At 38.5% G+C, this 23459-nt stretch overlaps 2 protein-coding genes and 1 pseudogene across 6 annotated transcripts; all 3 read left to right on the top strand.

Moving 5' to 3' along the window:
* Nucleotides 1-11: 11 nt before the first annotated feature.
* LOC149017341 (glutamate receptor 3.3-like) lies at nt 12-6519 on the top strand. Its single transcript, XM_089151673.1, has 6 exons — nt 12-722; nt 948-2290; nt 2393-2670; nt 4095-4126; nt 4225-4631; nt 5166-6519. Exons 1-6 carry the CDS (start codon nt 422-424, stop codon nt 5628-5630), a joined length of 2826 nt encoding a protein of 941 aa, XP_089007799.1. The 5' UTR covers nt 12-421; the 3' UTR covers nt 5631-6519.
* Nucleotides 6520-10784: 4265 nt separating this feature from the next.
* On the top strand, nt 10785-13903 carry LOC149017340 (glutamate receptor 3.2-like; annotated as a pseudogene).
* Nucleotides 13904-15951: 2048 nt separating this feature from the next.
* LOC149017339 (glutamate receptor 3.2-like) lies at nt 15952-22243 on the top strand. Of its 5 annotated transcripts, none has more exons than XM_089151664.1 (8): nt 15952-16494; nt 16627-16667; nt 16951-17323; nt 17586-18931; nt 19017-19294; nt 20059-20090; nt 20263-20657; nt 21512-22243. In XM_089151664.1, exons 3-8 carry the CDS (start codon nt 17074-17076, stop codon nt 21980-21982), a joined length of 2772 nt encoding a protein of 923 aa, XP_089007790.1. In that variant the 5' UTR covers nt 15952-16494; nt 16627-16667; nt 16951-17073; the 3' UTR covers nt 21983-22243. The 5 variants fall into 5 exon arrangements, with proteins under 5 accessions (XP_089007790.1, XP_089007789.1, XP_089007788.1 ...); XM_089151663.1 differs by having other exon boundaries at nt 15952-16513; nt 17073-17323; XM_089151662.1 differs by having other exon boundaries at nt 15952-16513.
* The last annotated feature ends 1216 nt before the right edge of the window (nt 22244-23459 follow it).

Genomic DNA, 23459 nt, shown 5'->3' with positions numbered 1-23459 from the left:
AGCATCTTCCACTTCTTTTCTTTTATTTCTATTTTTTTTTCAAAAAGATTATTCTTCTCCTTCATCTTCTTCAAGTATTTCCTGTGAGTTGGCATGAAGTCTGAGATGCTAGCCTTCCATTGGTAAACACTGCGTCGTGCTAGATTTTCTGTTCAGCGGTTCTGGGTATTCTTTGCTTTCTAACGGGGTTTATCTAAATACCTCAGTAGAACAACTGTTATAAGTAATCGGCGATGAAACGAACCTGTTTGATCGAGAAAAGCGAGTTCTGTACATTCAACTTCAAATGTTGGGGGAGATTATTGCCTGGTTTTCTATGGGTTCTTCTTGATTGGCTTGAATCATTTTCTGCAAAGTTGGGTTTTATGGGTAGCTCTGTTTGTATTTCTTTTGTTTTGGAGAGAGGGGAAGACAGGTAGGCATGATTTCTCATTTCTCAGAAATCCCAACCATGAAAGTGGCTTGGATTTTTCTTTTACTACTTTCGTATTTCGGAGTGTTCGCATTTGTTACTGGAAAGAACGTTTCTTCAAGTTCGAGACCTTCCGTTGTTAATATTGGTGCCATTCTCACTTTTAACTCTACCATTGGGAGAGTCGCTAAGATTGCTATGGAGGCGGCTATTGAAGATGTAAATCGCGATTCCCGTGTTCTTAAAGGAACAAAACTTACTATCAATATGGTAGACTCGAGTTGCAAGGGGTTTCTTGGCTTTGTTGAAGGTACCACTTCGCTCACACATTTCGTTGGCCATTGTTAAATTTTTAGTTGCTCATTTTCATTCGCAGGATTTCTATTTCAATCGAGTATTTATCCTATCCTTTCTTCTTTCTTTTTCTTCTTCTTCTTTGGGTTTCACTGATTATAATTTTTTTGGTCTATCTCCTGATTATTTATAATGGATGGTGATGGTCTAATCCCTGTTGTTTCTTAAATACTGATTACAGCTTTGCAGTTTATGGAGACTGAGAACGTTGCCGTCATTGGCCCACAATCTTCTACGATTGCCCATTTGATATCAAATGTTGCAAATGAACTCCAAGTTCCAATGTTGTCGTTTGCTGCCACGGATCCCACCCTCGATTCACTTCAATACCCCTTTTTCGTTAGGATGACAAACAGTGATGTGCACCAGATGGCAGCAGTGGCTGACATTGTTAACTACTATGGGTGGCGAAAGGTCATTACAATTTTCATTGACGATGAATACGGAAGGAATGGAGTTGCCGCATTAAGTGATAGTCTTGAGGCCAAACGATGTAAGATTTCTTATAAAGCAGGGATTCCACCCAGTTTTGGAATTAGCCATGATAGCATCATGAATATTCTTATCCAGGTAGCAGTGATGGAATCTCGCGTCATTGTTCTGCACACAGACACCAAGTCAGGTCTCATGGTTCTTTCTGTGGCAAAGTACCTTGGAATGATGGACAATGGGTATGCCTGGATAGCTACTGATTGGCTTTCTACCATGTTGGATTCATATTCTCCTCTTCCTTCGGAGACCATGGATACGATGCAAGGAGTTCTTGTGCTGCGTCAACACATAATGGATTCGGAAAGGAAGAGGTCATTTTCCTCTAGGTGGGTCAAGTTGACTGGCGGTTCACTTGGATTGAATTCCTATGGCTTCTATGCTTATGATACTGTATTGGTTCTTGCTCATGCAATTGAGGCATTTTTTGATCAGGGAGGGATCATTTCATTTTATAAAGATCCACAATTACAATATGTGGAGGGTGGTGGTCTCCTCGGTGAATCATTGAGCATCTTTGGTGGAGGAAAGGTTCTACTAGACAAGATATTGCATACTAGTGTCATGGGTCTAATGGGCCCTATTAACTTCAATTCAGACAGATCTCTCCTCCATCCTGCATATGACATCATTAATGTAGTTGGAACTGGGTTTCGAAGGATTGGTTACTGGTCCAACTCTTCTGGGTTGTCAGTTTTGCCACCAGAAACACTGTATATGAAGCAGCCTAACCATTCTGGTGCAAGCCAACAACTTTACAGTGTTATTTGGCCTGGGGATACATCAACAAACCCACGTGGTTGGGTCTTCCCCATCAATGGGAAGCAGCTAAGAATAGGGGTGCCAATACGAGTTAGTTTCAAGGAATTTGTCTCACGTGTGCGGGGAACTGATGTGTTCAAGGGTTTCTGCATAGATGTATTTACTGCTGCTATAAATTTGTTACCATATGCTGTCCCTTACAAATTCATTCCCTTCGGTGATGGTCGATCAAACCCAAATTACACTGAGCTTGTCAACATGATCACATCAGGTGTAAGTGCAAAATGAGCTCTTCCAATTGATTTTATTGGTGCATTTCTTTTTGTGGTTTACTATCTTATGTTGTTATGTTATTTTTTAACTTTGATACTACAGGAGTTCGATGCTGCTGTAGGTGACATTGCAATTGTCACAAAAAGGACAGAGACCCTGGATTTTACACAGCCATTTGCTGAATCTGGGCTCGTAGTACTGGTCCCAGTTAGGCAGTTGAACACAGGTTTTTTGGCTTTCTTGCAGCCATTTAGTCCACAGATGTGGTGTGTCACTGGTGCTTTCTTACTTTTTATTGGAGCAGTTATATGGATTCTAGAGCATAGAGTCAATGATGAGTTCAGGGGGCCACCAAAAAAACAAATAATTACCATTCTGTGGTGAGTTCTTTGGTGGAATCATCTGCTAACATCATGAGTAATACATTCTCTCTCTCTCTCTCTCTCTCTCTCTTCTTCCTTATGTTTCTGTGCTTTTTTTTTGTGTGTGTGTGTTGGGAAAAGGGGGGGGGGGGGTGCTGGGATGGTTTACTGTGTTTTCCAAATGCTAATGGCAACAAATGGTGGAAGTTATGGATAGGGAGGGAGTCTGTCTTTCTAATGGAATGAGGTATAATAAGATGGGTCTATTACATCCACACTTATAAGCGAATACTAAGTTACCAAAGTAATTGCTTTGTTTATTTGGTGCAATTCATACTCATGAAGAAATCAGGGTGGTTGATAAAAATAGCTGCCTCTAACTCAGTATTATATCTGGTAGCATGTCTTGGAAACATCTAATGTTAGACTTTTGATGTTGGATCTAGGATACACTCCATAAAATGGCAGCATTTTTTTTAAAATTTTTATTTGGAAGTGGTTAATCTCCTTGTGGGGGGATTTTAATTTTTAGATTTGATATTTAATCTAAGAAAATTTACAGGAGGATATAGATATATGCTTAAAGAGCATGCCTTTTTATAAATCATTAAAAATCTACTGGTTGTCATTATTTGTTATAGATGTCCTTCTTTCAGGGTTTGTTCACAAGGTTCCATACTTTTGGAGAACTCTAGTTTTACTCACATGCATTGATGTATTGTCTCCTAACTTAAGGAATGATCTAAATAGAAGAGGATCATCAAATTTTTTCTTTCAATAATTGTTTGATTTTAATGTACATTGGTATATTGTATATCTGAAATGATGGCTGCTTATGAGATTCTCTTGAACTTATTATTTTTGACAGCTAGAATATTGACATCTTGAATGTACAAAGAGCTTATAAAATATATATATATTTTTTATCTTATATCAAAATTTCGTACCACAATACTTTGTCCTAGTAGAAAAAAGAAAACATAAATGACAACCAATTGTCTTCTGTTGTGTTTATAAAAAGCAATTTAGAAAGCTGACTTAATTTTAAACCATGTCAACTTATTGAGTCCTGAAATTTGGAAGAGTACATATTTGTTTGTGCAATGTTTCTCTGCATTTTAAAATTAAATTGGCGAAAAAACAAAGCATCTCCCCCAGGATAATGTAGATAATTAAGTGCAGTAAAAATTTCAGGCTGGTTACTGCTAACAGAGACATTAGAACAGGGAAGTCATCATATTCTACATCGCTAGATCTGCTGGTAGTATGCTTCAATTAATGATGCATCAGAATATGGTAATAACTAGATTGTGGATGGGGTTGTTTCATATAACAGAGCATTCTTCGAGGCATTAGTATTTCACTGTCTGTGTACGTTGCAATTGCTTCTTGTTGTCAATGTTTCAGGTGTTTGATGTCATTGCTTGTTCATCACCTTGCAGGTTTAGCTTCTCAACTTTATTTTTTTCCCATAGTAAGTTAAACTGAAGACTCGCATTAATCTTAATAGTTTTCAGGTGGTGTAAGAAACTTCTGCAATATTCTTGAGTTGGTTTTCTCTTTCTCTTACAGGGGAGAATACAGTGAGCACACTAGGTCGTTTTGTGCTTATCCTATGGCTTTTTGTAGTTCTGATTATCACCTCAAGTTACACTGCAAGTCTGACATCCATCTATACCGTACAGCATCTATCTTCACCAATCAGGGGAATCGAAAGTTTGAGGGCAAGTGATGATCCTATTGGATATCAAGTGGGGTCCTTCGCTGAATATTATTTAACTGAGGAACTTGGCATACCCAACTATCGTCTTGTTCCTCTTGGTTCACCAGAAGCGTATGTGATTGCACTTCAGAACGGACCCAAAAAAGGAGGCGTTGCTGCTATTGTTGATGAACTTCCATATGTGGAGCTGTTCCTCACAAGCCACTGCAAATTCAGTATTGAGGGCCCAGTGTTTACCAAGAGTGGCTGGGGATTTGTAAGTATCAATTTCTTGAAAAATGTTCTTAGTTGACATTTTGAGTCACATGCTTATCATTATAAAGAAAATACTAATAGCACTTGCGAGGGACAACATTATTGTTAGAATTTCTTAATATTCTTGGATGGTTGATGGTATCACGAAAACCAATTTGACATTTCAAGACACTCAGTGGAAGTCCTTTTGACTGACAAGCCTTTGCAGATCTTCTCATCTCCTGCTTCCTGTTTTCTTTTTTCTGGGCTGGGGTTAAATCTTTATAATTTGTTGCTTGTACTAAGATATTTTACTGGCCAGCTTTGTTGGTACTGTGCATTCGTGCCTGAAACTCTCTAGCTTAGGCTACAAAGTTATGAAGATTCTTGTATTATTTAATGAAGTTGGGTGTCCACCTGCCCCCTCCCCAATCCCCCTGTGGTAAGGCTTCCCTTTTTTTTGTTTGGAGGCCACTGTTGTGCACTTACACAATATTTATATTGACTTCCCTGTGGTAATTGATGTAGCTAATTTCTGTTTACTCTTTTCTAATAGGCATTCCCACGGGATTCTTCGTTGACCATAGACATGTCATCCGCAATTCTCACATTAGAGGAGAATGGAGATCTCCAAAGGATCCATGATAAGTGGCTGACAACAAGTTCTTGTAGTTCAGATAATACTGAGCTTGACTCCAGCAAACTTCACCTGCTGAGCTTCCAGGGCCTTTTTTTCATTAGTGGGGTTGCATGTTTTATAGCCCTCATGATATACTTCTTATTGATAATCCGGAAGTTTAGTCTATTGGCCAAAGAATCTGGATCTACTGTCACAGGCAGTTCACGATCTAAGCACTTCCAAACGTTTGTGACATTAATTGATGAGAAGAAAGATCCCTCAAGAAACAGGAGCAAGAGAAGAAAAACAGAGGGATCATTAGTTGAGGATGAGAATGAAGTTGAATTGGGGAGAACCCCTAAAAGAAGACCAACAACGGCAGCTAAATTAGTTATTAGATAAGTTCTTATGTAATTAGAATTATTTGTTACTCAGGTCATCTCAAAGTCTTGATTTATTTCCAATTGTATATCCCAAATAGAATGTCTCATGATCAGTTTATGTACTCATAATATCACTGGAATATGAAAATGCATATCAAGCAAAGATTTCCTTTGCCAAGACCCATATGTGTTCTTATTTAGCTTATATTCAATCTTGAAAATCTCCTAGGGGAGCCATATTAGAACTTCACTTCCAACAGCATCATCTATTTTTGCAAGGCCAATAAAGCAGCATGGTTCCATCTTGAAATATTGAATCTGCTCAGTAGTTTTCTGCAACTTATACCTCCAAGAGATTCATGCCTGTCTAATTTGCTTTACTGCCAAATATCCAATGAGATGCTCTAGCTCTACATTGTACGTCTTCACTTTTCCTTTAACAATGTTTGGGACATGGGTGAACTCTTCATATGCTACCTGTGAAGAAGTAGGATCATACAAAGTAACTGTCATCTTCTTCATGAAATTTTCTCCATGAGCCTCACCATGATTGCCATGCACTGGCTCTGATTCTACCAGTTGAGACTTGGGTAGAACTTCACCCTTGAACCATTAGAAAAACCAAATGTCACTAGCCACAATATTCTTCCTAAACAGGTTTTCTGTTAATGGAATATCATATAAGCATACATTCTGAATGGAAACCTGCTGAACCACTTGAAAAAAGTGGATTTTGTTGAGCATTTTATTTTTATTCTTTGTCCACATAATGTCATCTGTGTAATCAAGCATTGACCATTTACATGGTTGCGTCCTCTTCTCATTTAATCTCCATTGACCATTGTGGAATGCTGCACGCATCAGTGTTCAACAGCTGTCATGTTTTTGCTCTATGTCACTATCATGTTGTTTCAGTGTTCCCACACTCATGGTGGGAGATCTCGCTCTCGAGCGAGATCTCGCCACTCCAAAATAGAGAGATCTCGACCGAGATGGCGAGATCTCGGTGACCCATCCCGGTGGGTTTTAGGGCCCTAGTTGGGCTGAAATTTAGTATTTAGTCTATTTAAGGCCTTTTGAACACATTGGTGGCTTTAGAATTGTGAGAAAATAACCCTAACTACATCTTCTAAGTCAACCCTATGTGTAAAACCGAAATGTAGAGATATCAAGTAATTCATGTTATCAACTATAAAGTATTAAATACATCACACATCAAACTATCAAAGAACTTGATGGCTTCAAAATTTTACAACCATAAGAAGTTTTAGACTTTTAGTAGGTCATAAATCATAATCTATAAGTTCACAATCACAATCACAAGAGTATGTGAGTAATAAGATTACAAGACAAGCAAGAGTATCACTCAAGATTCGCATCAACCGATTCCGAATCGGGCCACATATGACTCCCAAGTCAACTCATCACTATAGTATGTCACATATAGGTAACTGTCACATTAAATTGGTTTCCATGAAAGTTAGATCAAAGCTTGTGGATCAACATATATTTACACTAAACTCACACACCCATTGAGAATATTCTATTTGAAAAAATTCAAATTTGGGGGAAAACTTACCTTTGTTGTAGATCTAGTTGAAATAGGCTTGAATGATGATAATTTGATGTTGTAGATGTCTTAAAGATGTTTAGAAGTTGAATCCCCAACAAATTCCGCAAAAAAATCAAGTTTCCGGCAAATTTTGATGGTTGCAGCGAGATCTTAGCGAGATCTCGGCGAGATCTCGGCGAGATATGGCGAGATCTCGGCGAGATGTGGCGAGATCTCCCATCTCGCAGATCTCGCCTCTCATCTCGTCTCGCTATGTGAAAATAGCGAGATATCTCGCGAGATCTCGCGAGATCTCCCACCATGCCCACACGTTCCTTCTATTATTCCCATCTCCATTTTCTTTTGAGTTTTATGTCTTCCTTTTGCTCTGTTATCCTTTTTAATTTGATCAACTTTCTTTGTCCTTCCACCGTTACCATCATAATTATCATACACACATTCACTCATGCCAGACACCACCACCTCAACAGATTTTTTATTATTTCCTCTCCCCCTCAGCTGCTCCATTAGTCTATTATTCATTCACTCATGCTAGTCTGAGCTTAATTGACACTACCACTTGTAATATTGAACCCTCAATGAGTTCCGAAAAGAAAGTTTTGACTCAATTATCCAAGGTGTTGGCTTTTGTTTTTCCGATGGAATGTGATCACTTCTTTATTTCACAAGTGAGTCTGGTTTCAGTCTGTTTGTCTTTTGGCTTGGTAAACTTCTTAAAATAGAGAAGGGAAAATTCTCAAATTTCTCTATTAATCTCTCCTCTGCAAGTGCTTTGGCTTGTTAGACTTCTTAAACACAGAAAGAAAATTCTCAAAATTTGCTAGCCTTAGTTTATTCTATGATAAGTTGGCCAATCAATAATGTGCTCTTGGTACTTGTTGGGACTTGGGTTCTTCCCACTTCTTGTTCTTGCCCTTCTTATGGAGTTTTTTTTTTTTTTTTAAAAATTTCTGAGAACATTGTTTTGATTTGTTTGTGTATTCGTTTTCATATCTGAAACAAAGCATATAATGTTTACATCAGACTTCACCATGGATATGGTTTGGCTTCTATATCACTGGTTTTGTCTTTTGGGCGCTCTCAACTAGGTTTAGCAACAACATTTCTTCAAGATGGGAGTTTAGTTCTAGAAGAAAACTGTACTTGTCATTTACATCTATGAAATCCCTCACAACCCTAGCCTGGAAATCTATATTATAAGTCCGAAAACCTGGAGTGCAGGAAGAAGGCAACTGTGGGCCATCCGAATTGAATCCATTGGTTGTGATTTATAACCAATGGAAGTAGATGGAGACGATGCTAAGATAGAAACCTTGTCGAATTTCGGAAGAAGATCTAACTTGAATGATGATGGACTTGGTAGATGGACCAAGAGTACAGTAATGATACAAGTGGAAGGTTCCAAAAAACCAGGGAAGACCCTTCTATTACTTGGAAAAGGAACCAAGAGGAGTTAGAGCTTTCTGAGTACCAAAATGCATTTTTGACCAAAAAGGGGACAGTTGGGAGCTTGCCTTGGGGCGACCAACCAGTCCCGGGGCAGAATTGTCACTTTTGCGAAATTAGGTTTCCAAAGCCCTATTTAAGTATTTTTCGTTCTAAATCGTGTCATTAAGTCATAAGGCCGTCAGAGACACTTTAGAGAACTCTCTCCAAAGTGAAGGAAGACTTCCAAGCATTCGTGAAGTTTTTTGTCCGACGGTCTTTCTTCTACAAGGTTAGCAATCACTCTCTTCTCTCTTGTTCTACTTTCTCTATTGTTTCTACCTACTGTAGAGACTTTGAAGAAGGTCTAAAGCTACTATAATGACCGATTCTTCCATTTTCTTATTTCTAGAGTGAATCTCCATTCATTCTAACTCTTCCGTGAACTTCATGGTGTGATTTCAGTAAAGACCTAGTGTAGATCTATGTGATTTTTATTCTCTTTTTTTTGTTTGATTTTCAATCCATGTTAGATCATATTCTAGAATGTTATCAGACCTTATTCTATTGTTCTCTTAGTCTTAGAGTGAACCTCCATTCACTTTAGTCTATCTGTGAATCTGTGGTTTGAGTTCGGATGAAATCTAATATAGGACTTGTCAGGTTTTCATTCATTTGGCCATAATTGATGCCTAAATCATACTAGATAGTGTCCTACCATTATTTCAGAGTTTTCCAATTAATTTCGGAGTGGTTTGGAACCCAAACGATGAGTTTCCGATCGATTGTAGGTTTTACTATCCGTACACAGTAGCCTTGGTCGATTGGCTTGGCTGCCTTAGGCGACCAAGCCAAGCGACCAAAGGGTACAATGACAACAGAATGCTTTGATTTGCGCTCTTTTCATCTTCAAACCTTTAAGGTTTGTTCATAACATTATATCATTGTATTATTAGGACGTTTTGGGCAAATTTGAATCCATCTTTTGGTCTACTCTTCAACAGTTCCAAGTCGACAACAAGGTGAGGACATTCACTTACAAATAACATAAGTTACTTTTTTATTTTGTTATAAAACTTGAATGCATGATCTATATCATTGTTTTAGGATTTTTATGATAGATATGCCTCTGTAATTTCATAATGTTATTAGCAACAATGATATGCATCTTTGTTGAATATGTGAATGTTGGAATGTGAATGAGTTATGATATGAAGTTATGTTTAAAATCATATTATAATGTGATTACTTAGGTTGTGATTGTGGAATGGGGAATTGCAATTGGGTGTTTGTCATGGGACATCAGTGGAGGTGGTATGGGATGCTTTCCTATGATGCCTCTTGGCTCTATCCATTATTATTGGATGTCATACCTAGGATGTCTAGAAGTGTTTGGTTAGATACCTTGTCATATCTCACTTTATTCGCGTGGGTATTGAGGCCGAGTGACCCGTGGCAGCAATGGAATTGTGGGCGCTCAAGACCAGTAGCCAACCCGTGAGAGGACACAATCACATTGTGGGGGCCATTCATTGGTAGGGTCGCATCATAATAAGCTTGGGCTCATGGGCGCTCAAGACCGGGAGACAAACCTTTGAGAGGACATGAGAGTTTCCCGTTTATTATATGTGGATGACCAATAGGGTTAAGAGTCCATAGTCCGAGTTAGTTGGAGCCATAGGATATGATGACTCTAGAGGGAAAGATACCGGAACGGATTGCAAGAGGCAAGGAATGGAAGTATTTGACCCTAAGTTGATGTGACTCAGTAGATGACTTGCATTGGGCTAGGTATAACCCTGACACACGCCAATACTCATACCAATGGTGGAGTGAGAGAGTGGTGACCTAAACTCCAGCCATGGTGATTGTCTGAGATGGATGCCTTGACCCAACTACCGCGGAGAACCCAAAAGATGTGCTTAAGAGCCGTGAGGGAGAGTGACTGAGACCGCCCAGAGGAATATGGTGTTCTATCTTAATGCGTGTCCGCCATTAGAGACTAGCATATGTTAGAGATAGATGCATACTTGCATATTGTCTCATATCATATTGCATCATGCTTTGTTTTTGAATATTGATTATAATTATTATCTGTATATGAATTACTAGTCAAGTTCTTTTGAGCTCATCCTTTGGGGACAATGTTTGCTTTAGACTTTGTTGTAGGTGTTGATGACGTCGAGATCCAGGAGTACAAGACCACGACTAGTGATTCGTACGATATACAAAGTATTGGCCATCACTAACATCACGGTGAAGAATGTCCGTGTGATGACTGCGCATACCAGGATTAGTCCAATTCTGGAGCTGGAGTACCCCGTATTGGATATGGAGATCTTTGAATTTAGACATTACCTTTTTGATAAGGAAATATACTATGAGTAGTACTTATAGCGTTCTCGAGACTTCCTTATTTCATTCAGATGTAATACTTTAGTTGACTATTCTTCCGCACTTGTTCTATTAGAGTTTACTTTCGCATGCTCTTTTACTCTGATTATTTTGGTATCATTTTTCGCACTCTGATGTTGTTTTGAGATCCTTCTGAGACCCATTCTTTGATTATTCTTTTAATTACATTAATACAATGATTAATTCTTGCTCCTGATTATACTATTGTGCTATGTGGGAGGATGATTGTTGAGACTTGATCTTTGGGGCTGTGGATCACACCTCCGGGTATTGCAGTTAGAATACCAGCTAGGGGGATGTAACAACATCTGCTACTGCAGCCTCCGTTGCAACCTTTGCAATTCTGCCTATCACAGAATTAAGTGTCAAAATAGCTCCAAGATGCACATCATCCAAAAAAAAGTGGATTTCTTGGCATTGTTCGGGGTAATTTTTCCACGAAATCTTTTGTTTGTTTCTTTGGAGTTCAATTAGATATGGATCTTGGTTAGGATATATTCTGTATGTTGCATATTGATTTTCTTGCTACAGCTTTACAGTTCATGGAGGCTGGAACTGTGGCCATTGTTGGTCCTCAATCTTGTGTCTTATCTCATATGCTCTCTCATGCTGCAAATGAACTCCAAGTCCCTCTGGTATCTTTCACAGCAACAGACCCATCACTCTCTTCAGTCCAGTATCCCTTTTTTGTGAGAGCAGTGCAAAATGACCTGTACCAGATGGCTGTAGTTGCTGTTGCTGCATTAGGGGATCAGCATGCTGAGAGATGTTGTAGGATCCCTTATAAGAGAGCTATGAATCCTGAAATGGACCATGATGAGGTTGCAGATGTACTGGTTAAGGTAGCTATCATGGAAGCACAGATTCTAATCCTTGACACTTATCCCGGATTGAGTCTCAAGGTATTTGATTTGGCCCATATCTTCGAATGACAGGAGCTGGATATGTTCGGATAGCCACCAGTTGGCTCTGTGCTGTCTTAGATACTGATTTATCCTTCCCCTTGGTTTACATGAATTTGATCCAAGGAATTCTCACCAGGCATATGCATACACCACACCTGGAGCCAAAATGAAAATTTTCCTTAAAGTGGAATAACTTAACCAGGGAAAATAAGGGTGAGCCTTTTGGGTGAGTTCTTATGGCCTGTATGCTTATGATACTGTATGGCTTCTAGCTCATGAGGATAGGACTTTCATTTACCTAAGATCAGAGACTGAAGGATGCACATGAAGGTAATCTGCACTTTGTGGTGATGAGAATTTTTGCTAAAGTGAAACAGTTTCTTAAGAATGTTCTGCAGAGCAAGCTCACAGGTCTAACTGGCCCTATTCAGTTTACTTCAGATGGTTCTCTCCTTCATCCTGGATATGGCATCATCAATGTAATTGGCTCTGGCTTTCAAAGAATAGGGTATTGGTCTAACTATTCAGGGTATCAATTTTGCCTTGAGAGATGCTCTTCATGAAGCCATGTAGCATTTTGAGTTCCAATGAACTAACTGTTCACGGCCTCGTGGATGGGTTTTCCCTGACAGTGGAAAGCAGTTAAGAATTGGAGTCCCAAATCAAGATAGTTATTGTGAATTTGTGCCACAACAAGAGGCACTGATATGTTTAGTAGGTACTGCACAGATGTATTCTCTGCTACGCTAAGATTGTTGCCAACTTGCCATATGGTGTTCCATATAAATTCATCCAATTTGGGGATGGTCATAGGAACCCAAATTACAATGATGTTGTCAACATGATCACAACAGATGCGAGTATGCAACATGAACTTCTAACTGTGAAGATGGTGTACACACATTATTTTCACTTTACTCTCTGACTATTCTCTTTTAGGTCTTTGATGCAGCTACAGGGGACATTGCAATTGTTACAAGCCATACAAGGACTCTAGATTTTACACAACCATATATTGGATCTAAGCTAGTTGTAGTGGCTTCTGCTACTAATTCAAACTCTAGTCCATGGGCTGTCCTACTGCCGTTTACTCCAATGATGTGGTGTGTCACCTGTATCCTTTTCCTCGTTGTAGGAGCAGTTATCTGGATTTTGGAGCATAAGATGAATGATGAATTCCACGGTCCTCCTAAAAGCAAGTTATCACCATTCTATGGTTAGTTCCTCAGAAAACTTATGAGTCAAGTTTTACCTCTTAGGGGAAAACATTTTAATCATCATGAATGTAATGTTATATTTGACTACAAATTAAGGATACAAACTTGGTAAATGAGCAATGAGTGGATTTCTTTAATTTGTTTTCTTAGTAATAATGGCAACCAACCTATGAAACTTATATGGAATTCATACACTTTGTAAGCCTGATAGAAGTAAACCCTGCAACCTGAATTGCATATTCCCAGCTTCACTACCATAGCACCTGATATAACTACTACTATCATATTACAGGTTTAGTTTCTCCACTATGTTTTTCGCTCATAATAAGTGAAAATGAGTGGTTTGTGAATTCCTCCCACACCCCAGCTCTGAAACAACCCCCCCCCCCCCAAAAAAAAAAAAATGTAGGAAGGCCTTAAGTTTATGACATTGCTACTCTGTATTCTCTGCACTAGAGGATACTGTCAGTAGACTCAGTACCCTTGGTCACATGGTGCTGTTCATTTGGTTAGCCTACTGCCCTACTGGCTCCCCTCAGGGTTCTTATGCTGAAAAGTATCTGAATGGGGTACTTACATCCCTAGTCAAGGCTTGTTTGCCTTGCTTCAGCAGCTGAATATTATTGCTCTCCAAGCTGGTCACAAGAAGATGGGCAGTATTGCTGCCTTGGTTGATGAGGGTGCATATTTTGAACACTTTCTCTCAACTCGATGCAAATTCACAATTCTAGGCCAAGAGTTCACCTATTTTGGATAGGGCTTTGTAAGTATTCGACAAATTCCAAAGCTTTAATTCATACTTGCTAGGTTAAGGACTCTTCTATTCAGTGAGTTCAGAAATAAATACAACTACTCAGTCCATACAAAGAAGCTATTTAACCACATCAAGAAGTTGAATAATCAGGTAGGAAAAAAAAAAGATGAGTTTGATATGAATCCCCACCCCCCACTGAAAAAAAAAAAAAAAAGATTGCAAGAGAAAACATATGAATGCTAATTTTCTTTCTATGCTTCACTTACTAGGAATGTAAACATCGATTCTTGTTAAGGTGATATTTCTTTAATAATTTGATTATGATAGGCCTCCCAAAGGATTCTACCGTGGACACTATCTGAGAATGGGGATCTCCAAAGTATACATGAGAAGTGATTGACAAGAAGGGCTTACAGTTCACAAGGAATGATGCTTGAACCAGAGTAGCATCACCTTTGGAGCTTCTGGAGCATGTATGCCATGTGTTTAGTTTGCTTTCTAGCTCTCCTTGTATATTTCATATTGATAATATGCAAGTTCAGCCAGCATTTCTGTGAAGACCTCAAATCTTCTGATGAGTAGTTCACATTCCACACATCTCCACTTGTTCCTGTCTCTTGTTGACGAGAAGGAAGAGATGACAAAGATCAGATCTAAAAGAAAGCGATCAGAGAAGTCTTTGAGTATCAATGAAAAGGAAGATGAATCAATGAATAGGTCCAAAAGAGATGATGTGGAAATGTGTTACGACAGTGAAGGCATAGAAAACAAGGATCAAGTCTAACTGTCTAAAAGAGAACAACGGGAGAGGTTTATGAATGTCAGTGACGAGGAAGATGAATCAATAATGCATCCAAAGGGTGTGGAAATGTGTGTTCGGAGAACAATATTGATTATGGTTGTAATTAGCTTGGTTCATCAAAAAAAAAAGAAATTTGCTCAGTCCAAGGATATTGTTGATTCTCTTGTGGATAATCTCTTGATGCACTCTATTTTGTACTTCTTGTGACATTCCTACTTGGGAGTATGGTATGCTGCTTTCAATGCCTGTTTCTATCCATTGTGCTTGGTTTGGAAATGATGGTTTCAACTCCACTCTTTAGGAGCAATTTATTGACCATTTCAGAATCCTTTCATGGTCATGCCAGAAAAGATTTCCATATAACAGACATTATGTGGGGAATGGATGAAAACTAAATAGAGTCTAGCAGGAAGGAGTTTTAGTTTCCAACTTTTCAACATTGATGGGAAATGACATGAGGAATGGGGTTTTCCAAATTCCCATGATGTTGCTGACAAAGACTTGAGTGGAATATTTGGATTTATCATCAATCATCTGAAACTCTATGGTTTTCTCCCATTCCAAAGATCTACCTTTTTTTTTTGTCCTAGTATTGAGTTTTCCTCAAGCCATCGTGAAAGGAGGAATTCCTTTCTTGACGGCCATGAATTGGGATAGATAGCTTTAGGATTCAAGTACTGAATATCAAATTTCAAGTGTATGGATTTGCCGTCTCTGACATATTCAATACAAAGATGGAGAACCTTGACACTTACATATTCACAAATTCTCAAACTCTTGTATAAAGCATGGATTTGTTTAACAACCTAAACAGAAGACAAGAAGCATATTTTCAATGTGGATGTAGCACTACTTGAATCAAATCATGAGAAAAGTTATCATTTGGCTCCAATATTGAGACAGACAAATCGAATGACCACTTTGCATACAAAGTGGATGAAGCATTATTTGACCAAATCATGAGAATACCTTCTATTTCACTCTAATTTAGCATCCCACCATATCTAATGCAATTTCGTGGCTTGCTGGTAAGAATTTGCCAGTTAATAAAAGGCAATACTTAAATTGTCAAATTTTCATAATAAATTGTAAAGGAAAAAAATAAAGCGAGGGTGCTCCTGCTGCCTTACTGGTGGCTAGTAAAATGGATTCTACGAGCGTTTTTTTATGAAAAAAAATGAATTCTTCCATTTCAGGTTACTTAACCCAATTAGGAACCAGGTTTATATCTGATTGACCGCCCCTGATGGTTGGGCTCTGAGCTCAGGAGAAGAGCTGCAGAGACGTTCTTGCTTGAATGGTCTGATTTACATTCCCCATTAAGAGATTATGATCTAGTCTCAAAGGCAAAGAATGATTCAACTCTTGGAAGTTTTTTTTCGTAAGAAATGGGGCATTTGAATGTGCCACTAGCTGCATTTATTGAGAGTGAGTCCCACTTATCTGCAGACCAACGATAGTAACCCTTCGCTACCCAGGAGCCAGACATGAAAAATGACGAAAAGGAAATGCCCTTTAGTCAGTTTCCAACATTCATCGTTACCCTTTTTTCTCCTCCTCATCTAGCACCCAATACGATACAATCCATCATCAAGCTTCCATTGGGGAATTTTTTTTTCGAGTACCAGTGCTCTTCGTTTTTCTTCTCACCCAGAATTCTTTATCTCCTACATTCAACTATACCAAATGACAATGAGTGTCTGAACAGAAGAGAAAGAAAGCGCTTGGTGTAAATTCCATAACCCATACTTCCTTCAGTGGCCTCTTTACTACGCATACTTGCTTGTGGGAGGTTGTCTTTCTCTCTTCAGGTGACATTATTATATGGAAAGTGGCCACTGCCGAGTGCCAGATCTCAAGCTACCCTGTTTTCTAGATTTTTAATGTGCATGGTTGTTCCTTAACGTGTTGTTTCCTTTTTCAGGTACTAGTGGACGTTTTCCTTTCTCCATGATTTTCAGTTAGGTAAGTTCGTACCTTGTTCAGCCTGAAAAGTAAAGAACTTCTTTATCCATGGTTTGTTATATTTAAGGACACCAAAACACCTCTTTTTCACAACCCAACTCCTATAGCCCCAACCTAGAATTAGAGGGCATGAAATTCTTGGTTCCTTCAAAAAACCTGTGTAGTTGGATTAAGCTTTGTGGCTTTTCTATCTTGTTGCACTTATTGTATTATGAGCTGAACAAGCTTGATTTCTTTTGGGGCTCTTAACATTTACTCTATCTTTTTCTCTTTGGTTATTCAGACTTTCTGTTCGTGGTGGATCTCGATTAGTTTTGTTTCTTATTGTTTTACCTTCTTAATGGATTAGTTCCATGGGCCCCTGGAAATAGAGCAAATATTCTGTTTTCTTTGTCTTATAATCAGCATGAATGAGCTTTGGATTCCACTGCTGTTGGTTCTCTGTTTTGGAGTGTTGTCGGATGGGAGTTCAAGACCTGCTGTTGTGAATATTGGATCTATTTTCACTTTTGATAGCATAAATGGGAAAGTTGCAAAAATTGCCATGATGGCTGCAATAGAAGATGTGAATTCTGATTCCAATTTTCTCGGTGGAAGCAAATTACAACTTACTTTCCATGACTCCAACTTCAGTGGATTTCTAGGTATCATAGGAGGTATAATTCCTTGTTCTTCAGTTGATTGGTTGTTTACATCGACAGTTTCTGTTTTCTGACCACTCACCCCCACCCCCCCCCCCAAACAAAAAAAAAAAAAAAAAAAGAAGGAAAAAGCACACCACCCCCCACCCCCCACATTCGCATGCACACATGGCTGGTTCTGCTTAAATGACAATATCTTGTTATGGTTCATATCTGTTTGATGTCTTTCTTTTAATTATTCTAATAGTTGTGCATTCAACTCCTTTATTGATAACAGCTTTAAAATACATGGAGTCTGGCACTGTGGCCATTATTGGGCCTCAGACTGCTGTTATGGCACATGTAATCTCACATCTTGCGAATGAACTCAAAGTCCCACTTCTGTCATTCACAGCTCTAGATCCCACTCTTTCTGCTCTTCAGTATCCCTTCTTTGTTCAGACAGCACCCAACGATTTTTTCCAGATGACCGCAATTGCAGATATGGTAAGCTACTATGGTTGGAGGGATGTTATTGCAGTCTTCACTGATGATGAAACTGGGCGCAACAGTATAGCTGCCTTAGGTGACATACTTGCAGAAAAGCGCTGTAAAATCTCTTATAAGGCAGCGCTTCCTCCTGACACTATAGCAACTCAAATGGATATTCAAAATGTTTTAATTAAGTTGTTAGCACTGGAGTCAAGAGTAATCGTTGTACACAGTTACAAAAGATCAGGTCTAATGGTCCTTGAGGTTGCCCACTCTCTTAAAATGATGAGTAGTGGGTATGCTTGGATAGCTACTTCTTGGCTATCTTCTACTTTGGACTCTAATGCTTCCCTCCTTCCAGCAATCAGTGAGAGCACCCAAGGAGTTCTCACATTACGCCCCCACACACCAGATTCAGAAAAGAAAGTAGCTTTCTTCTCAAGATGGACCCAACTGAGTGGGGGCTCTATAGGCTTGAATCCTTATGGTCTTTTTGCCTATGATACTGTATGGATAATTGCTCATGCAATCAAGGCTTTCTTTGAGCAAGGTCATACCATTTCATTCTCAAATGCTTCAGGCTTAACTAATGCAGTATTAAAAGGTGCTTTGCATCTGAACGAAATGAGCATATTTGATGGGGGATGGCAGTTTCTGGACAATATATTGAATACCAGCATGATGGGTCTTTCAGGACCAATTAGATTTAATCCAGATAGATCCCTCATCCATCCTGCATATGATATCATCAATGTAAATGGAACTGGGTTTCGACAGATTGGGTACTGGTCTAATTATTCAGGGCTCTCTGTTGTGCCTCCGGAAACACTCTACATGAAGCCACCAAACCGGTCAAGTTCAAGCCAGCACCTATACAATGCAGTTTGGCCGGGGCAGGTGACAACGAAGCCTCGTGGATGGGTTTTCCCAGACAATGGAAGGCAGTTGAGAATTGGTGTTCCCAACCGAGTTAGTTATCAGCAATACGTCTCTCTACTAAATGGCAGCAATACAGTTCAAGGTTATTGCATAGATGTATTTACGGCTGCCCTAAGCCTTCTGCCTTATCGTGTTCCATACAAATTCATTCCATTTGGAGATGGTATTGAGAATCCAAGCTATAATGAGCTTGTGCATTTAATAACGACAGATGTGAGTGTACTTTCATATGTTCTCAATGTCAAAAGAATACTGATAGTTATTTGTTATTTTTCATTGGTTAATTTTGTCTCTACAGGTCTTTGATGCTGTTGTGGGTGATGTTGCAATTATTACCAACAGAACAAAAATTGTGGATTTTACGCAGCCATATATTGAATCAGGATTAGTTGTAGTGGTTCCACTTGGGAAGTTGAACTCCAGTGCATGGGCTTTCTTAAGGCCATTCACTCCAATGATGTGGGTTGTCACGGCTATCTTTTTCCTTGTTGTGGGTGCAATTGTGTGGATTCTTGAACACAGAATAAATGATGATTTTCGAGGACCACCTATGCAACAGATAGTTACAATTCTGTGGTATGTATTTATTCAACTGTTTCTGTTGAATTAGATAAAACAAAATTATCTTTTTAATCCTCAGTTATGGGATGTTTGAAACAGTGGGTTATTTTGGGAAATGGCCATACATAACAAACTTTATGAGCTATAAATGATTTTTGAAAACGAAAAAGTTTTACTTGTATGACTAGACTTGTGTCTGTAGTCCAGAGCCAACTTTTGCCATTTAGGAGTGGCAATTTTGACTGTATAAATGGTTTCAACTGTCCACATGGCAAATTTCAATCCAATGCAATCATACGCACACTCCAATGTATTGACATTTTCATTTGTTTTCAAAAGCTCTATTGTATTTTTCTGCAGGAAAAAAATTCTATTTTTTTAGTAAAATTACAGAGCTTTAATGAACCAAAAAAAAATTGCCACTTCAGCAGAAGAGGCTGCCTCTCACAGCAGTCACATCCCACAACCTTTCTGGGCTGCTGCTTACTACATGTAGTATGGGCTTTTTATCTACATCTGAAGTGTTCGAAATCATTAAATTTTTAATGCTTGTCTCAATTACTAATAAAGCCAGCAGTAGGTAGATTGTCGGATTGAAAATAATAAATTCATTAAGATGCTTTAAAAAAGGAAAGGGTTTTTTTTTTTTTTTTTGAATAGGTGATTTTGTTTTAAGGCGAACACATTTCTTTTTACTTATATCCAACCTAACGCAGCCTATGTCTTCCATTGAACATGTGTCAGAAATTTTGATATGCCATTTTCTGTTCAAAACGCAGGTTTAGCTTTTCGACTTGGTTCTTTGTCCACAGTAAGTTAATCATCACTAATGATTTAAGTTCTCTTGTGTAAGTCCTTTGGGGTGTTTATATTTGATAGTTTGTCTTCCCTTTGTGATATTTATATTATATTCATCTCCCAAAAAAAAAACTGAACCCCTCCCCCCAACCCCCCCCAAAAAAAATTGCACTTTTCTTCTGCAGGAGAGAACACTGTTAGCACCCTTGGTCGTTTGGTGCTTATCATATGGCTGTTTGTGGTTCTGATTGTCAACTCAAGCTACACAGCAAGTCTGACTTCAATCCTCACAGTGCAACGATTGTCTTCACCCATCAAAGGAATTGAAAGCTTGATAACACGCACAGATCCAATTGGATTCCAAGTTGGGTCTTTTGCTGAAAACTACTTGATTGAAGAACTAAATATTCCTAAATCTAGACTTATTCCCCTTGGTTCACCAGCAGCCTATGCAAGGGCCCTCGAAAAGGGAACTGTTGCTGCTATTGTCGATGAAAGGCCATACATAGATGTCTTCCTTTCAAGCTACTGCAGGTTTTCAGTTGTTGGCCAAGAATTTACCAAAAGCGGGTGGGGATTTGTAAGTATATACTAGTCAAGGGCAACCAATTTACTTCCATGAGTTATTATCTTTGATGCATGCTTGCAAACCTTTTCTGATAGACCATTAGATATTGATTTTGATGATTGATAATTTATCCTCAGTGGTGAAAATCATAGGGCCTCTATCAAATTGACTGAATAAATACAAAATCACAACCTTGAGCTTCCAACTTTGATACTTTATGTACTTGAGACTATGTCCATGAGAGTAGGAGTACAGTAATTTTGTAGTTTGAAAGGGGGAAAAGAAAGTGTGACAAGAAACCTTTTATGGAATGTTTCGACATTGTTCTTTTGAAATGGTTTTATACCTTACTGTGTTGTGTTTTTTTGTTCTCTTAAACTGCAGTAAAGTTATACCTTGCAGTTGTGAACTTCGTCACTCTAATACTTGCATAGACATATTGAAATATAAAATGTTGTGATAACATTTCCAACCATGATTGTTTCAAGCTTCAACTACCATCCCCAATTCTAAACCCCACCCCCAACCCCGCAAAAAGATAAAAGAAAAAAAGGTTATATCCGAACCCCAAATTCTTGTATTTGTTTCTGACTTGTAATACGAGCACTGAAGTTTATATTAGCTAAATTTGACCAGATTGATTTGTATTTGTAATTAGGTTGTTAGGTGTTATCCTCATTCGATTATAATTGACATTCTCCGGATTGACTTTTTTTTAATGACTCCAACACTTCAAAGAGATTCATATTTGTTGCTCTGATGCTCTCCTTGGTTTAAATCATTTTAGTATTTCTTCTGTTAACATGGTTGATGTTTCATAACATGCATATTGAACTTTTCCTTAAACATCTTGGTTTTCATTCTAGGCATTTCCAAGAGACTCTCCCCTAGCCATTGACCTGTCCACTGCCATTCTGCAACTCTCCGAAGATGGTGATCTTCTAAGGATCCGTGCTAAGTGGCTGACAGGAAAAGCTTGTAGCTCACAACCAGAAGTCCAGTCAGAGCGGCTTGAGTTGAGGAGCTTCTCTGGTCTCTTTCTCATATGTGGCATTGCATGCTTTGTTGCATTATTTATATACTTTGCATCAATGATAAGACAGTTCAGCCGACAATTTTCTAAAGAATCCAGTTCTTCTGGTTCTGCTAGCTCAAGATCAGCCCGTCTCCAAAGGTTCTTATCATTTGTGGATGAAAAGGAACAGAAACCAAGGAGCAAATCCAAGAGAAAACAAATGGAGAAATCATCAAGTCTCAACAGTGTACAAGATGAACAAAGGAATGGATCCAAGAGAGAGGAAATAACCGGCAATACTATGGCTTACACTTTTGCATAAGTACTTAGCTTTTACATCCTTACTGTACAAATTACTCCCACACAGATCATTTCAGCCTTTGTTCAATACATTTACTCAAACATTGTACATTCTAGATTAAGTTCTCTCCCCATTACTGGGACTAACTTCAGCTGTTTTGGAGTATTTAAATGTCCATTTAAGACATTATCTTCTAATGTAACATTTGAAATGTTCAGCAACATCCAATTCTCACCGTCTAAATATTTTGTCAATACTGTGATGTATCTGCTAGTGTTCAAATTGGATTCTGTCTTTCAGTATAAAAACCAACTTCTGGAGGACTGTTTTGAATTCAAAGGCCTTCGTGTCCACTGTCAATATGATTCCTCTCATTTTGTGAATTGTATAGTAAGTGTACTGTTTCTCTGATTGAAACATAAAGGGGAAGAAACCCATACTCTCCCCCTTAGTGGGTGTTTGTTCTAAGGGTATTATGGACGCGATCCATTTTGGGCTTAACCCAACCCTTATCCTGGCTGGCCCTGTCCATTACATGTGCGACAGTTTGGTCATATGCCGCTCCTTGGTTCGTTTCGAACTTTGTGTTTTCATGCAGTTTGTACTTTTTTTAATTATTTAAAAGAAGTGCTGTTTACCAAAAAAAAAAAATCGAGATTTTAAATAACTAATCACGATTAAAACGTCAATTGTACGGTTTCGTTTGCTGGGAAACCTAATCGACTGAGTCGGTCAATGAGTTATGAACGTTTGTCATGTAGATAATATTGATCAAAGGGCTATAATAAAACGCTTATTTTTGCCTCAAAATTTTTTTTGGGTAAAAATTCTTTTGTCGACAGAAACCCGCATAACGTGAAGTGAATCGAACCGCAAACCCGATGTAAATTGAAAACCCATCAACCCCTGCAAATAAGATTCCTAAAATTTAATTACAAAGGCGGCAATCATTCAAAACTAAAACCGTGAAGTTCAACCTGAAAAGAAGAAGAAGAAGAGAAAGGAGAAATAGAGCAAGGAGTATTCAATCTGTTCGAGCTTCCTGAAGCTTGTAAAAGAGGTGTTTTGACTGAAAATAAAAGCTAAAACTTGAAACTGCAGTTTGGGTTCTACCTCCTCTGAATTGGGAGATATGTGGTCATTGGGTTTTATTTTAGTTGATCATTGCCGCTGATTTCGATGACGGGTAGTGATAAAAATTTCACTCGGTTGGGAATGACGATTCTCGACCGACCGCAAACCCTTCCCTTTTGCTATCTGCCGCCCTCAAATTTTCACCACTGCACTCATTGTCTTCCATACAAAAAAACCCTTATCGGCACTCATATCTTACTGTGTTCTTCCTTTTTCTTCCACTGTTAGACATGACTTTCTTCGTGTCTGTTGCTGAAACTCATCTTCTGTTCTGAACATCCATTTAATGATAATGAAGTTTTTCAGTACAAAGATTTATTGAATTTAGAAGAACTTATTGTCATTGGAGATTTTTGGCATATCT

The sequence above is a fragment of the Hakea prostrata genome, chromosome 4 (genome assembly GCF_041222555.1).
Source record: "Hakea prostrata isolate BN-2017 chromosome 4, UWA_Hpros_2, whole genome shotgun sequence".
NCBI lineage: Eukaryota > Viridiplantae > Streptophyta > Magnoliopsida > Proteales > Proteaceae > Hakea > Hakea prostrata.
This window is presented reverse-complemented; position numbering and strand designations above follow the sequence as displayed.